The 15,769-nt window shown below is 36.1% G+C and overlaps 1 protein-coding gene across 4 annotated transcripts in view; it reads right to left on the bottom strand.

The window, feature by feature from the left end:
- Zdhhc17 (zinc finger DHHC-type containing 17) overlaps positions 1 to 15,769 on the bottom strand; it is a 97,395-nt gene that overhangs the window by 14,527 nt on the left and 67,099 nt on the right. For 3 of the 4 annotated variants that reach the window (XM_004623746.3, XM_023716104.1, XM_023716110.1), the window contains 3 exons: positions 15,037 to 15,137; positions 1,047 to 1,171; positions 215 to 277 (listed from right to left, as the gene is read on the bottom strand). In XM_004623746.3, the coding sequence (XP_004623803.1) occupies positions 215 to 277; positions 1,047 to 1,171; positions 15,037 to 15,137 (289 nt within the window). The remainder of the gene's footprint in view (positions 1 to 214; positions 278 to 1,046; positions 1,172 to 15,036; positions 15,138 to 15,769) is intronic. The other variant, XM_023716099.1, reaches the window with a different exon arrangement.

Below are 15,769 nucleotides of genomic sequence, written 5' to 3'. Positions count from 1 at the left end.
TTTTGTGGAACCAGGGATTGAACTCATGCCCTTGTGCTTGCCAGGAAGCGCTTATTCTACTGAGCCATCTCCCCGGCCCCAACAAATGGTACTTTTGAGGGTGCAAGGAAGAAAATTCTACCCAGTGAATGAAACTCTCCTTATCCTCCTTATCTTACATTGTCTAAGCATGCTACTGTCAAAAAGAGGGCAGGAAAAATGAAAAATATACTACCAAACAAGTACTGCAGAATATGCTGAGGTCCAGGCTTCCTGTTTCTGCAAGCTCAACTATTGTCTGCGAATTAAAAAAAAAAAAAAAAATCATTTTAAACTGAATCGTGTTCACCAAAGTTTGTTATCACTATGAATCAGCAAACATAGTGCTTATCTTTAACATCCCGAATTTTTAGCTCAAAATAAATGAAATCTTTTGCTCACTTATACAGTACAAACAGTACTAAAAGAACAGCAATTTATATGCCGTTTAAACCATCAGAATCTAATACTATACTGTCTTCATATAATGTGGACAGCAATAACTTAACAAAATTTGTTGTTTTAGAAACTAAATAAAATGGCTCTTAAAATTATCCAAAATGCCTCTAGTTTGATTCTCTACTTATACAACATCTTTTACGAATTTGGTTTTAAGTACCTAGGTTACAGAAGAAATGTGCCCCAAATCACTTGCATACAAATATCTTATACTGAAATGCTGTATCTGTACTATCCATTTATTGGCCTCTACTTTATGAAATCATATAATGTATTTATTCCCTGAGGTTTACAGAAAACTTAAAAGTTGCAATGGGTTCTCAAAGCAATCACAGTAGCCTTGTAAGGGAAGAGAAGCATGCAATTATAAAATAAAAGGGCAAATAAAGTGTCCCAGAGCTACAAGGGTGAGCACCTAGTAAAATATACATACTCTCAACTTAGTATGAAACGTCTTGATACTTAAAAGACAGTTTCTTTCTTTGTACTCAAAATATCTTGTTACAAATAGGACTATTTATAGTCAGTTAAATAGCAGCAGTTAAACATGTTAAACTATATTTCGCTACCTTTTTCTTTTGTTCTTCTGTAGCTTTAATAATCCCTGGATCTGACTTCCAAGATTTTCCAAAATTGTAGAAAAGTGCAACGCTATTGGCAAGGAATGGAAGATGAATAAATACAAAATTAAGATGTGCTTAAAGTTAAGGAATATAAGGAAGCAATGATGAATGACAAATTTATAATCCATAAAACATAAAAAAACACAAGTTTTTAAATCAAAATATTTTCCCATTATATTCATAGCTAAATATAAAAAAAATAAAACTGTGACTTTTAAAATAAGCTTTACACTTATCTGACATGTTAAAAGTCAGTGCATAAGTTGAGTGTAGCAGCACTGGCTGGCAGTCCCCATACTTTCTCAAAGTGAGACACAAAGATACCAAATTTGAGTCCAACTGGAGCAATTTAGTAACGTGTTTTGTTTTGGAGACAGGGTGTAACTATTCAGTTCACACTGTCTTGAACACACTATGTAGCTCACGCTGGCCTCAACCTCATGGCAATCCTCCTGCTCCGGCCTCTTACGTGGTGGGATTACAGGTGTACACCACCACACCGAGCTAATTTAGCAATTTTAAGACCTGCCTCAAAACAGAAACTAAAAAGGCTTGGGGATGTACCTCACAAGACTCTTGGTTTGAGCCCTAGTATCACAATGTATATGTACACTCACACTCACACAGTCTGTCAATACCTGAACAACTGAGTAAACAATGATCACATTTCATGTAAGAAAAATGAAGATTTCTAATGTTCAATATTATTAAGCATTCTTTATCTAATGCATGTAAAGCTTTTCCTACGTTTCAGATATCTTACCCATATAAATACTACCTTTAACTATAGGAAAGCAATGAGATTTGAACACATTGAAGCTGACCTTAATTTTAGAAAAAATATTTATATTCCTTCCTGCACAAAATTGAGTCTCTCTGTTAATTTTTAAGTGATAAGATACAGTTAAGAATTTATAAATAAATGAAGAATCAAAAGTTATTTTACATACTATCAAAAATAAAGCAACATGTTTCTGAGAAACATCTCAAATACCATATTCAAGGCACCATGTGGATGTAAGTACAGAAGAATTCTGCAGGATTTTCAACATTATCATGTATATAGAAAAACTTATCATAAAGCATATATAGAAAGAGAACACCTTTTTAAATGAAATCCTTGTTTGGTAAACACTAGAATATTAAACCACATATAAGGCTTAATTGAAAAATTCAGTTAATATTTACATTTGAAAAGTTGTCATAGTAAAAACACACTGCCATTAATCTCAAAATATTCCCCCAGCTTTAAACATACTTATCCCATTGTTCTTGCTTCTTTCTAAAGTAATTCTGAATTCCTCTATTGTGTCTTTAGTTGCTCTGTCCTAACTGCCTTGATGTCTGTTATAATTTATCTAGGTGTACCCCCAAAACCTCATGCAGTCATGAGGGTAAATGAATCTAGTTTGTGATTGTTTCGTGATTCAATGCTGGGATTATGAATGTGAGTGCTACACCCACCCAGGGAGGGCAGCCAACATACAGTATTCAGGACAGAAAGTCTTCAAGCTCACTCCTCTCTTTTTGTTCTTGATGCCTTTATTTATTTTTTCCGGAACCGGGGATTGAACTCAGGCCCTTGCACTTGCCAGGCAAGCTCTTATTCTACTGAGCCACCTCCCTGGCCCCTGCTTTTGTTGTTTTGCTTTGCCAACTATTGCCCTGTACCATGTGCCACTTTGCCTCAGGGTCAGCCGTGTGCACACTGAAGCCTCCACAAACTATAAGCTAAATAAACCTTTCTTTCCTTAATTTTTGGTGTCAGCTATTTTGTCCCAGCAACGGGAGAAAAGAAAGAATTTGGTAATTTGGTACCAGAGAAGTGGGGCCATTGCTGTGACTATATCTGACCATGAGGTTCAAGAGCCTTTGGGAATGGTTTGTAAGATTTTAGAAAGGTTCAGAGATGTTGCCAGAAAGAGTGCAGTGCTAGAATGTCTTAGGCTGTTTTGTATGGAAGATTCTGGCCAGAGCTTAGAATACCAGAAAGCTGACAGTAATCCTGCCGGTAAAGATCCGACCTCTGGAGGTTTCTACGGGGAAGGACTGCAACCACTGTTGAACTCCAAATGATGTGTGTTATGGCTTGCAAAAAGTTTTGTCTGTCTCTTGCTCATGTCCAGAGATTTTTGCCTCAGACTAACATTAAGGGCAACAGGGGCCGGCCAAATAGCTCAGCAGATTAAAACACCTACAAGCAGGTACAGAGGCTAGGGGTTCAATCCCCGAGCCTGCTGTGCCAGCCCCACCTCTGAGGTACACTGAGACGGCAATTGAGATTGGACATGGTGGCACGTACCTGTAATCCCAGCTCTTGGGAGGCCGTAAACAGGTGGATCACTATGAGTTAAATCTAGTAGTGAGGCCCTGAGCACCCTGTAGACTCTTCCCTAAAATAAAATAAAAGGGGAGGGGGGGCAGCAGACTAATCTGGTAGAAGAAATTTTCAGGCAGTCGAATGAGGTGATGGCATGACTATTGTTCGGGACCTTTAGCCAGATTTATGTTGAGAATCAAGAGCAGAGCCCAGTAGGATGATTTAAAACAGTGTTAAGTTTGGCCAGAAAAAATAATAATAATAATAAAGCTCTGGACTGTAAAGATAAAGCTGTGAAGATCTCAATTGCTGAGAAGGAAGGGAAGAAAATAAAAGATGGCCTAAGAGCCTCTTAAGCAGCAGCAAGTCTCTACCCTTGGCAGCCTCAAACCTACAAAAGTGAAAGACTTCTTGGAGGAGAAAGCTGCACAGCACCACGTTCCAGAGAGCAGTGGCCACACTATGTGCCAGAGTGGTGGTGACATAGAGACTTTGTTCCTCAGGCACTCAACCCCTACAGCCAAGAAAGCTTGGCTACTGCCCCAGCTGACAGCAGACCTTGACAGCATCCACGGGACCCTGGTTTTAGGTACATGGAGAAATGTGGGGGTAAGGCAGTTTCCGCCTCCATTTCAGAAAGCCTGGAAGGCCAGGCAGTGTACCTGTGAGGGCAGGGGCAAAGCTGTGAGTGTGAAGCTAGGTGGAGACCCTAGAAGGTTGGAAAAGCAAGGAACATGGACCCTCTAAGGTAAGGTGCAAAGAGGGTGCAACGTGGTCCCAAGAGAAAAGTTATAGGAGCTACAACCACCAGAAATGCCAAAGAGGCGGAGCTCACAATGTGCCACAGACTGCCTCGGATGCTGTTCAGGACTTAATATTTGTCCTGCTAAGTGTTGGACTTGCTTTGGTCCCATTTGTAACTTCTGAAAGGGTAATGTTTATCTTGTGCCATTAAATGTTGGAAATGTGTAGCTTTCTTCTCATTTGTACAAGGACTCACAGCTAAGAGTGCCTTATATCTCTGAGGAGACTTGGGATTAGACGATTTAGCAGTGCTGAAACTGTTAGGACTTTGGCAACTCTTGAAGATGTAGTGGTCACTTTGACTTGCGAAAAGCCAGAAGTCACAGAATGCCAGACCAAATGAATAAGATGAATGGAAAATACTTCACACCATGAAGTATTTTTTCTAAGACTGCCTTTCTACTGGATGCTTCCTGGTAGCTGCATTCAAAGATTTCCGGCATCTTATAAAAAATGACTTCCAGAACTACTTCAGAAAATGGCAAGAATGATAGGGTAAGTTTGTATCAAACCAAGGTGAATGCTTCAAGCAGGATTACTGGTAATCTATCTTTTACAGATAGACAGATAGATAGATAGATAGATAGATAGATAGATAGATAGATAGATAGATAGGCAGGCAGGCAGGCAGGCAGGCAGGCAGGCAGGCAGGCAGGCAGGCAGGCAGGCAGGCAGACATGTATATCTATTTCCCCTCCAGGACTAGGGACTGAACTCAGGACCCTGCACTTGCCAGGCAAGTACTTATTCTACTGAGCTATCTACCCAGCTACTGCTATAATTTAAAAAAAAACATTCACTGGGTTTTATAATTACATCTTATAGAATACAGGAGTGCTTCAAAAGTGATTTCTCTACATTCAAAAGTGATTGCTTTACATTCAAAAGTGATTTCTCTTGGGGTTAGGGATATAATTCATTCATTCATTCATTCATTCATTCATTCATTTATTTATTTATTTATTTTTTGGTGGAACCAGGGATTGAACTCAGTCCCTTATGCTTGCCAGGGAAGCACTTATTCCACTGAGCCATCTCCCCGGCCCAGGGATATAATTCAGCAGTGCAGCCTGGCAAGGGGGAGGTCCTGAAATCTATTCCCTGTACCCACCCACACTCCCAAAATAGTTAATTCTCTTTTCCTTTCTTCTCCAGTTTCCCAAGTTTTACTAATCTTTTTTAAAGTTTTATTATTCTTATTTCATAAAAATTACTAGATGGCAAGCAGTGAGTAAGGAAAAAGTCAAACTTAGCTGTTCCCAAAACTAAAAGCCTCTTGAAGTAATGCCAACACCAGCGTTATTCAGAGACAGCACCTTTGATTACAACTGATGTGTAAACAAATACGTCAAGCACTTATGGCTTGGGTTAAGTTTGCAGAAGGCCAGCTAGTTGATCAGTATATAACTACATACTTGAAAAGTTATTCAGGAACTAATTAACAGATGAACATAAAAAATGTCTTTTGCTTGCTCTTTAGAGCCAAGTTCAACTTTGATGATTTGAACTAATCTTTAGGATAAACATGCTGAGTTTTAAAAGCTTTATAACTGAAATTAAATTGTTAAAATTGTATAATTTTCTACAAATGGCATGGCTTTATTACCAATATGATCATTAGAGAAAAACCAGAAAATTAAAAAACTGTAAAGGGGCTGGGGAGATGGCTCAGTGGAATAAATGCTTCCCTGGCAAGGGCAAGGGCCTGAGTTCAATCCCTGCTTCCACAAAAAAAAAAAATAATAATAATAAATAAATAAATAAATAAATAAATCTACAACCCAGAAAAAACTTTGGTTCTGGTACACTACATTTTTCAACCATGACTATGATCACAACAAAAAAACTACAAGGTGTCACTTAAGCCTCACAAGAACCCTATGACAAATGCTGCCACTATCCCCCCTTAACATGATACAAGTGAGGCAAAGGCTGACTACAAGACTACAGAGTGAGATAATAGGTAAAGTGACTATTAAAATCATTACATTTATTATTTGTTATTCTATCTCTCCAAAGTGCTCATCAGAATTTCCTAAATCTGTAATATAGGAACAATATATCTGGGATGACTATTTTTAAGGCTTATTGCATATACTTATATTGTCAGATTATTTCAGATAAAATGATACCATTTTTAACCCCACTACCAATACATGATTGTTTGATTACTACTGTTTCATTATCAGAGTAAGAAAAAAACCTGTCAATTTTAGGGGTGAAAGTGTCATTATTCTTTTACTATACATCTATTCCTATTACAGATAGAATAAATCCGTCACCAATGTCTTCATTAAAATGTTTATTGAGTTATTTTTAGGATATGTGCTGCTGAAGTGAGCTCTACGGAATCATTTTTTTGCATGTAACCCCCCCTTTGACCTGCTTAGTTGTTAATTTGATGGCTATATCTCTAACTTGATTACTTTTAAAGAAACATATTTAAGTAGACTTTCAAGCTAGGATAATAGTTTAAAATTCATGTACTATTTCTTTATCATAGTGCCAACAAAATGAACCCAAAACACTAAATCAAACAAACCAACTATTCTCCAAAATCAACAAGTTCAGGAAAGGGACAGGCCTCACTGAACTGTGAAGCTCAAACCTAAAAGCCAAGAATGGGTGACAGCTGCCCACACTGGAACTGCATTAGGCCTGCCTACACCTGTACAAGTGGAACATTAAACTATAGATGAGGACGAAACATCTAAGAATTCTCATCAATCCCACGCTGACTCTCTACTATTAGAACTGGACTGACCTGGCTCCCTGCCAAGATCGTATGTTGAAACCCTAAACCACAATGTGACTGTATCCAGAAATAGGGTCTTTAGAAATCAATGAAAGTTAAATGTCATAAAGGTGAAACTCTAATCCAATAGGAATTGTGGCCTGAAAAGAAGAGATTAAGAGGACACAGCAATAAGAGAACAAAGAATGAGAGGACACAGCAAGACAGTTTTCTGTAAGATAGGAAAAGAATGCTCACTAGCACCTGATTTCAGATGGATGTGGTGGTGCACAGCTATAATCCCAACACTTGAGAGGCTGAGGCAGGAGGATCACTACAAGTTTGAGGGTAGCCTGGGCTACAAAATGAATTCAGCTGGCCTAAACTACACAGTAAACCCTGTCTCAAAAATGACAAACAGAACCTGATCTCAGACTACTGGCCTCTATAACTGTTGAATAATAAACTTCTACTGTTACAACCATCTAGTCTGGTATACTATATGGGTGCCTGAGCTAATTAATAAAAACTCCCACTTTCCACCCTAGGTAATCAGAGGAAAAACATGAAAGTTGTGAGTAGAAACTATCAACAAATCTAGAAAAACTCTTCAGAGACAAAAGTCCCCGAAGACCCCGATGGCCTCCACTAACCACCAAAAAACTACCAAACCATTTCAATTATGGTTAATTTTTCATTAATAAGGTGATAGGACTAAACTATGGGGGACAATAATCTTGACATCACTATGTCTCTAAGGCCAGGTAGAATCAAATCTCAGCAAAGACTTTCTAATAAGATCTTAGGACAGTTAAACCCAGGTTCCAGAGCAAGAATTTGCAATTGACTTCTCTTTGCTAAAGCAAAAAAAAAAAAAAGTGTAGAAATTTAGATGAATTTGCCCACGGAGATAGCTCAGTAGAATAAGGGTTTGGCTGGCAAGTGCAGGGTTCCGAATTCAATCCTCAGTACCAGAAAAAAAAAAAAAAAAAAAAAAATCTTTAGATGAATTCTATTCATGGAGAAATACTATGCTGGTACCAAATATGACAGAAAAAAACTTAAGAAAACATAAAGTCTAAATGAATCTGCCTGGGTTAATCATTAGTAAGATGAATAAGATGAACAGAAACAACGTTAGCAACTATGTTAACATACTTCTTAGAAAATCAACAAAATTAAAGATGTATAGTGTTCAAAAAGCAAAGAATCCAGTGTGGGAGGTCATATAATTTAAAGACAAAACCAAATGAACTAAAGATGCTTCATAATTAAATTACAATATGAAGTCTATAAAACACAAGCTTACAGATAATATATACTTAGAACCAATAAAAAGGGTAATTCTAGAAATACGTAATGGGGACCAAACAGAACCACTACGTAACAATGGAATGAAAAAATCTATAAAGATGAGCACATGGAGCATAAACAGACTAAGTAAAACAGTAATTAGAGATATGAATAAAATGATAGCTACAGATAATTCAGGGCCGGCCAAATAGCTCAGCAGATTAAAGCACCTGCAAGCAGGTGCAGAGGCTGAGGATTTGATCCCCAGGCCTGCCCTGCCAGCCTGGGCCCCGGGGCACTCTGAGGAAGCAACTGAGACTGGGAGTGGTGGTGCATGCCTGTTATCCCAGCACTTGGGACAACAGGAGAATCACTACCAGTCAGATCTAGTAGTGAGACCCTGAATACCCTGTAGACCCTTCCCTAAAAAAATAGGAAAAAAATAATAATAATTCAAAGTAAAGATAATTTATCCATGAAGTTGGAAACAACTCAGAGATCGTGATACAAATAATTTCAGAAAAGGGAAACACTCTTTTTTTATTATATAACGTACAGATTTAACTTCCACTTATTATCTACTGAAAAATATACTGCATAGTAAGAAAATCTGAGGAACAAAGATTAACATTTTCTAAAACATATTTGTTTGAATAATTAAAAATTATTTCCCAGGGGCCGAGGCTATAACCCAGTGGAGTATCTGCCTCACATATACATGGCCCTAGGCTTGATCTCCAGCAGAAAATGATCAATTAATAAAAGAATGTCTTGATTAAAATTGTTTTTTTAAAACATGGTGCTAAGGTATTAATAGAAACCCCCTCAAGACCAGACATAATCAATAAGCCCGAACTTAGAGATAAACTGGTTCCAAAATTTAACATCAACCTTTTGGATATTTGCTAACACCTATATGCTACTTATATGAGACATTTATAAAATTTAAGATTATAAAAAAATTAAAGGTAAATTCTAATTAAAATAAAATGTTCCTTGCTAATGCTTTTTTACCATTAGTCATTAGACACTGAATCAATGTTCAAATCATTAGAAAGAATTCTAAATCAATACAATGGAAAATTTTAACACAATTCTTTCAGTAAGTGACAATATAAGTAGATTAAAAATATACCAAAGATACAGTGTCGTTACTCAATAAACTTGATGTCATATATAGTATGCAACTGAAATAGTACATAAACCATTACTTTTTAACTTTATTTTTTTATTTTTATTTATTTTATTTATTTATTTTTTTTGTGGAACTGGGGATTGAAATCAGTCCCTTGCGCTTGTGCCAGGCAAGTGCTTATTCCACTGAGCCATCTCCCCGGCCCCTACTTTTTAACTTTAAATGTTTTGAAAAGTCAATTAAAAGTAAATTAATTAATGGATTAAGAAGTAAAAGAAAATAGAAAAGGTTAATACAACCTAAAGTTCTTTCTTTGAAAATAAAAGGACAAAAACAAAAAAGCAGTAATAATGACCACTTTTAAAATTCCCTGTCCTCACTTACAGCTCTTTTCCCTATATTTTTAAATTGGAATCTCTGTAAATATAACTTAAAACTTATATCATAAACTAAAAAGATGGTATCACTGTCTTTAAAAAGCATTTGTATGTTTTTTTTAAAATCCCATACTGCACACAGCATAACAGATAAAACTGTCTCTGTTCAAGATGGATATTCAGGGTACTTTTTTCCCTATTATAAATAATCTTATGAGAAACACTCTTCTAAATAAATCTTTAATCTTATGCCCTGTACTGAGTAATAGCTCATGATTTCTTTAAAAAGTAAAATAAAAGATAACTGGGGAAGGGACCAAGAGAAGGGAATGGAGAGGGAGGAAGAGAAGAGGAAGATTAAGTTAAAATGTGTATGTACTTATTCAATGGATGTAATCAATATGTACTGTATGAATAATTAAAATAAATTTTAAAAACTGAAAAGAAGAGAGATCAAAGAGTATTTTTAGAGCTTTTTCTATGCTGCCAAACTACTTTCCAGAAAGATGTTATAATTTCAATTTTGCTCAGAGTACAACAGAATGACATATGAGATGTTTTGAATCAGGTAAAAAAGCTAGGTCTACACCTAATTTGTATGTACCGGCCTATACGACTGCGAGCAAGATACAAATTCTTTATACTTTAACATATCCATTATAAACCTGCATTAATATCTTTATGTATTTTATCTGTAAGAATTAAGTAAAGTACAGAATAAGTTATCTACAGGTAGGTAACTAATCAATAGTAATACAGACTGAAGAACTCATTTGTTAAAGTTTACATGAATGTATAATCATTCCCATAAAAATAATTAACTTTATTAAACTGGATCTTACGAAAAGCCAAAATAAAGCTTGTACAGTTGGTCCTCATACCTATTCTGTACAATCTATGTAAGCCCCAAAATCAATGCTCACAGCACACTCTTAAGTCATTTGATGAACATGTATAAATTAGTGAAAAATCCAAGGTTCCCGCAAATACTGAGAATAAGGCAACCAGCAACCATCTACCTTCATTTCAGCTCCCATTCTACAAACAAATACCCTTCTGGGGGTCTATTTAGTGCCATGCTTTTATGCCTTCTGTTGAATCTGATGCTTAAAAGGGCACCCAACAGGCAGTGAAGTGCTCTCTGGTGTTCTTAAGCATATAGAGGGTTGTGATGTGCCTTTTAGAAAAAGTGTATCTTAAACAGGCTTCATTCCTGCACGAATTGTTGTGCTCTTGGCTGGAGTTCAACAGTAATGAATTAACATTACATGTACCATATTAAGGTTTCTGAAAGCTGAAACATACAAACCAATGCACTAACTAGACCCACAACTCTCAATAATCCTATAGTTTAGGGCCAGGGAGATGACTCAGTGGAATAAATGCTTCCCTGGCAAGCACAAGGGCCTGAGTTCAATCCTGGGTTCCAACAAAACACCCTGCATTTCTCTTATGAACAACAGTTATTTTCTAATTCAGTGCTTGCAGTGATTACAAAATATTAACTACCATGAATGAAAATAAACTGCAATTCTACTTTACAAAACTAGTTAATAATATATAGTTATGAGTTGAATGAGGAAAATGGTAGAAGCAAAACAACTGGAGATCAGCTGGGGTATGCGCAAGTGGTCTAAACACCTGCCTGACAAGCAGTTTGATCCCTGGTACCACAGGCCGTGCCATCCCCAGAACCTTGGACACGCCGTGCCGGCCCTGGAACCGATAACAGTGCTACATATCTATAATCCTAGCGCTAGGGAGGCTGCGATAGGAGGATCACTATGAGTCTGAACTGCATAGTGAAACCCTGTATCCAGTAAACAAATTAATTTAAAAATTTATTTAAAAAGAACTGGAGATCATCAGAGGTAGTTCCTGACATCCACTTCTATTTATGTCTGTATCTCAATCAGCACCTTGTAGGCTCAAGGCTCCTCCCTGTTTACTATCCTGCATGCTTCCACTTCAATTTAAATCTATGCTTTTTTCCCCCCAACCCCCAACCCTTTCTTATCTCTCAGGTTTCTATCTCTAGCCTCAGAAATCAGGACCGGGTTAAAAAAGAAAAAAGTCACTCGATAATCATACACGGCCTAGAGATAGAGATTTATATAAAATAAGTACATTTAAGCCTTGCACATAACTTGTGCTGTAACTACTCCACAAGACAAACACTTCTAATAAATTTTAACTTGATAAATGAGCAATAAGCAATAGAGTAGTACGAGATGTTCGTTGTCACAGGACTACAACTGAGCCTATGGTTCTCTCTCTTACGGTGTGAGGGGGAGGGGAGGGGTAGAAAGAGAAAAAGAAAGCTTGTACTATATGGGTTTTTAAAATAGTAATTTTTTGCAAAATGCTAGTAATAAGTATCTATAATTCTATGAAAGGATTTACTTTTTCACTTTATTTTTCACTTGATCTTAGCCAAAAGGCCGAGATGCGATTTTCACTTTACTTTTAAATATTTTTATCTCATAACAACTCAGCATTCTAGTGCATGCCTTTATTTTTCAAAAGATACATAGGTGAATGGGGATTAATTTTAGATATATTCCAAAATATTTATAAAACACCTCACTCATGAAACCCATTTCCAAAAATGGTGACTATCAACCATCAGTTTTTTAAGCATAAACAACATATTTTATAAATCCTTGAATTTAACTCTGACCTTAAGCTGAAAGAGCAAAACTGTTTTAGGAAAGTCTTAACCTAAGAACACTAGAGGAAAAACCCAGAGTCTAATGCAGCTAGCTGTACTAACAAGGCTTTATTGAGTATATTGCTAATACCTGTCTCAAGAAATTCAAAGTTAGTTTTGCAGTAAAACAGCATCACATTTTCTGTGAAGCTCAATAAATCATCTTTGCTAGGACAAACAGAAAAAGAAAACAGAAAACACTGAAATTATATACTATTCTAAAGAATTTTTTAAAAAGAAATTACGTATATTCTGAACCTTTAAGGTCTCATTACCTTACAATCTACTGATTTCCCTGCTTCTTTCCACAAAACAGACCAGGAGTATAGCAACAGTTTAAAATTATTTAGAGATATGAATAAAAGGTTGCTTTCCTTAGATGTAAATTTTAATGTTCAATTTAGGAAATACAAAGGTAAAAAAATATGTCTGAAATACCAAAGTCATCTCAGAGTTCAATGCATTTCATATTTAAAAATCAATGAAGTTATGAAAACAAGTAGATCTGTTTTATTTACATTAAATTTTTCAGTAAGACATTGTAAGGTTTAACAAATCCCTGAGAAATAACTTTTTTTTTCTGGCAGAACCGGGGCTTGTGCTTGCCAGGCAAGTGCTTATTCTACTGAGCCATCTCCCCAGTCGAGAAATCATTTTTATATGAAAGTATAATACAAATCCAGAATTAACTGGTGAAAACTGCCACATGGAAGAATTTAAATTCTAACACTAAGAAAGTATTTTAAAAGTACCAAGTATTATACTTTCTGAAAAGAATCTAACAGTAGAGATTAAATTATGGACTACAATTCTGGGGCTCAGATCTGAAAAATAAAACAAACATCTGTTTTTCAACTAAAATGAAGACCACTTATGCAAGATTATGAAGTAAAACTAGGCACTTACTAAAACTGGAAAAGTTACAAGTTACTTAAAATTGTATGGCACTTAACATCTTAAATACTTGATGCAGCAGTATTTTGAAAAATAATTAAGACATCAATGAAATATGTCTATTAAAATAAATTTTGACTTTCTCTGTGAAAGTGTCAAAATTAATACTGGCTTTATTTTTTTGATAGTGATACACGCATATACTGTACACAATTTCAAATTACATTGCTTTTAGAAAATATATTAAACTGATAACTCTGCTAAAGTTAACAAAATTTTAGGGGCCAGCCAAATAGCTCAGCAGATTAAAGCATCTGCAAGCAGGTGCAGGGGCCAGGGGTTGGATCCCTGGGCCTGCTGTGCTGGCCCTGCCCCCAGGGCGCGTTTAGATGGCAATTGAGACTGGGTGTGGTGGCGCCTGCCTGTAATCCCAGCTCTTGGGAGGCTGCAAACAGACAGATCACTACAAGTCCGATCCAGTAGTGAGACCCTGAACACCCTGTAGGCTCTTCCCTAAAATACAAAAAATAAAATCAAAAATTAAAAAAAAAAAAGTTAACAAAATTTTGTAATATAGTCAAAGTAGTTGACAACAGTTTTAGCTGAACAAAGATGAAGAATCTTAACTGCTACCTATATCACAGGAAAATAATTTATGACAGTAAGATAATACAGAAAATAGTTTGATAGTATAACATGAAAATCAGTTTGGTAGTATGATAATTTAAGTGTAACTATCAATTTGATTGGTTTGGGGAACTGTGTAGCAGTTACCACAAACCTTTTTACCTTTCAATGGTACAAACAGCCTGTTGTGGCTCGCATACCACAGGTTTGCCACCACCAGCCCAGGGCATTACTGAAGTACACTTCTGGGTATGACTGCGTGGGTTATAGAGGCACTACCTTGGGTACTTTATCTGGTCCCTTCCCTGGCTCCTGCCTCTCACTGGTCTCCCTCTCTGGCCAACACCATGAACTAAGCTGCAAGGCTCCACCACATCATCCCTTCCTGATGGTCCTGCCTTGGAGCCAGCCAATCATTGCCTGAGAGCCACACAAACCTCTCTTCCTTTAAGCTGTGGTGGTGGGTATTTTGTCAAGCAATGAGAAAGCTGATTAATGTAGGAAGAAACGATGAAAGCACGTTGAGAGTTACTTATTTCAATCACATCTTTACTAGAGACCAGCTAATGTGGCCTCAAGCTCCTAAGACTAAATTTTCCCATAAAATGGAGGTAACAATACTAATTTACAGGATGGGGATTAAATGGACACTTAGAAAATGCTTTTTAAAAACACCTGTAACTTTTTACACACCTTTAATCCCAGCCCTCAAGAAGGCTGAGGTGCAAAGATTACAAATTTGAGCCCAGCCGGGTCAAACTTAGTGAAACACTATTTCAAAATAAAAAATAAAAAGGGTTGGGGATAGTAGCAAGCAAAACAAAACAGTCTCAATAAATGAGAGCTGTTATCATATACAGTTGTTTATAATAGCTTTCAAAAGCAATCTATTAAACATGAAACATTTAAAAACATTTAGTTCATGCTATTTTAGAAATACTGCTTTACTGTAAAACCATGAATAGTTCAATCCTAATGTTACTTAACATTTGTTTAAATAATAAAGTCAGTTTTAGATATGGTCTTTATAACCAAAGGATATCATTCCAAAACCAGAAGAACCATGTCACATACATCCAGAATTTGGTTGCCAAATATATCCCAAGGGGCAATGCACTATGCATTGAATGATCAAAAAAGGACCTGTAAAATACAAGTGTTATAAAATAGGAACTACTGCATCATAAAAATGAATATTTAAATAAAATTTGTATATATTCTGTATAATAAGCATTGATTTAACCAGAATCCAGAAGTCTTAAGATGCTTAACCTTACTGGAAATGTCATCACAGGAATAATAAAACCAACAATAATGAGTTCATAGCTAAACTGAGTCAATAAGATTTTGAAGTTCCTTTTAATTTACAAATAATTAAAATTATATTCCATTTTCCAATTTCAGAATTTCAATGTACTCTGACTGCTTTAAATCAATAATTTACTTTAGCATAAATCCAGAGTATCATTCCTCAGAAATGGGTTAAAATGTCAACAAATGAGTATAGAACGATGCTCAAGTTTTTGTTTCTTTATTAGTTCTTATCTACATACTTGTTATAATTGGGGCACATCTTTTCAGACACAATGAGACAGCTGATTTGGTAAAACTGAGGTTTTGTTTTTATAATAATTCAAGTTTAAGAAGAAATAAGTAATAAAAATTGTCACGCAGTTAAGCGAGGATCTTAGTAACATCCTATTTGCATCTCTTTTGGAGCTAAATGCTAAATGTTAAAAAGAGGTAAGTAAACTACAGTTTGGCCCCTTCAGTGA

Source organism: Octodon degus, unplaced genomic scaffold, assembly GCF_000260255.1.
Source record: "Octodon degus isolate 3935 unplaced genomic scaffold, OctDeg1.0 scaffold00004, whole genome shotgun sequence".
Taxonomy (NCBI): domain Eukaryota; kingdom Metazoa; phylum Chordata; class Mammalia; order Rodentia; family Octodontidae; genus Octodon; species Octodon degus.
Note: the sequence above shows the minus strand (reverse complement) of the source record. Positions and strands in the feature narration are given on the sequence as shown.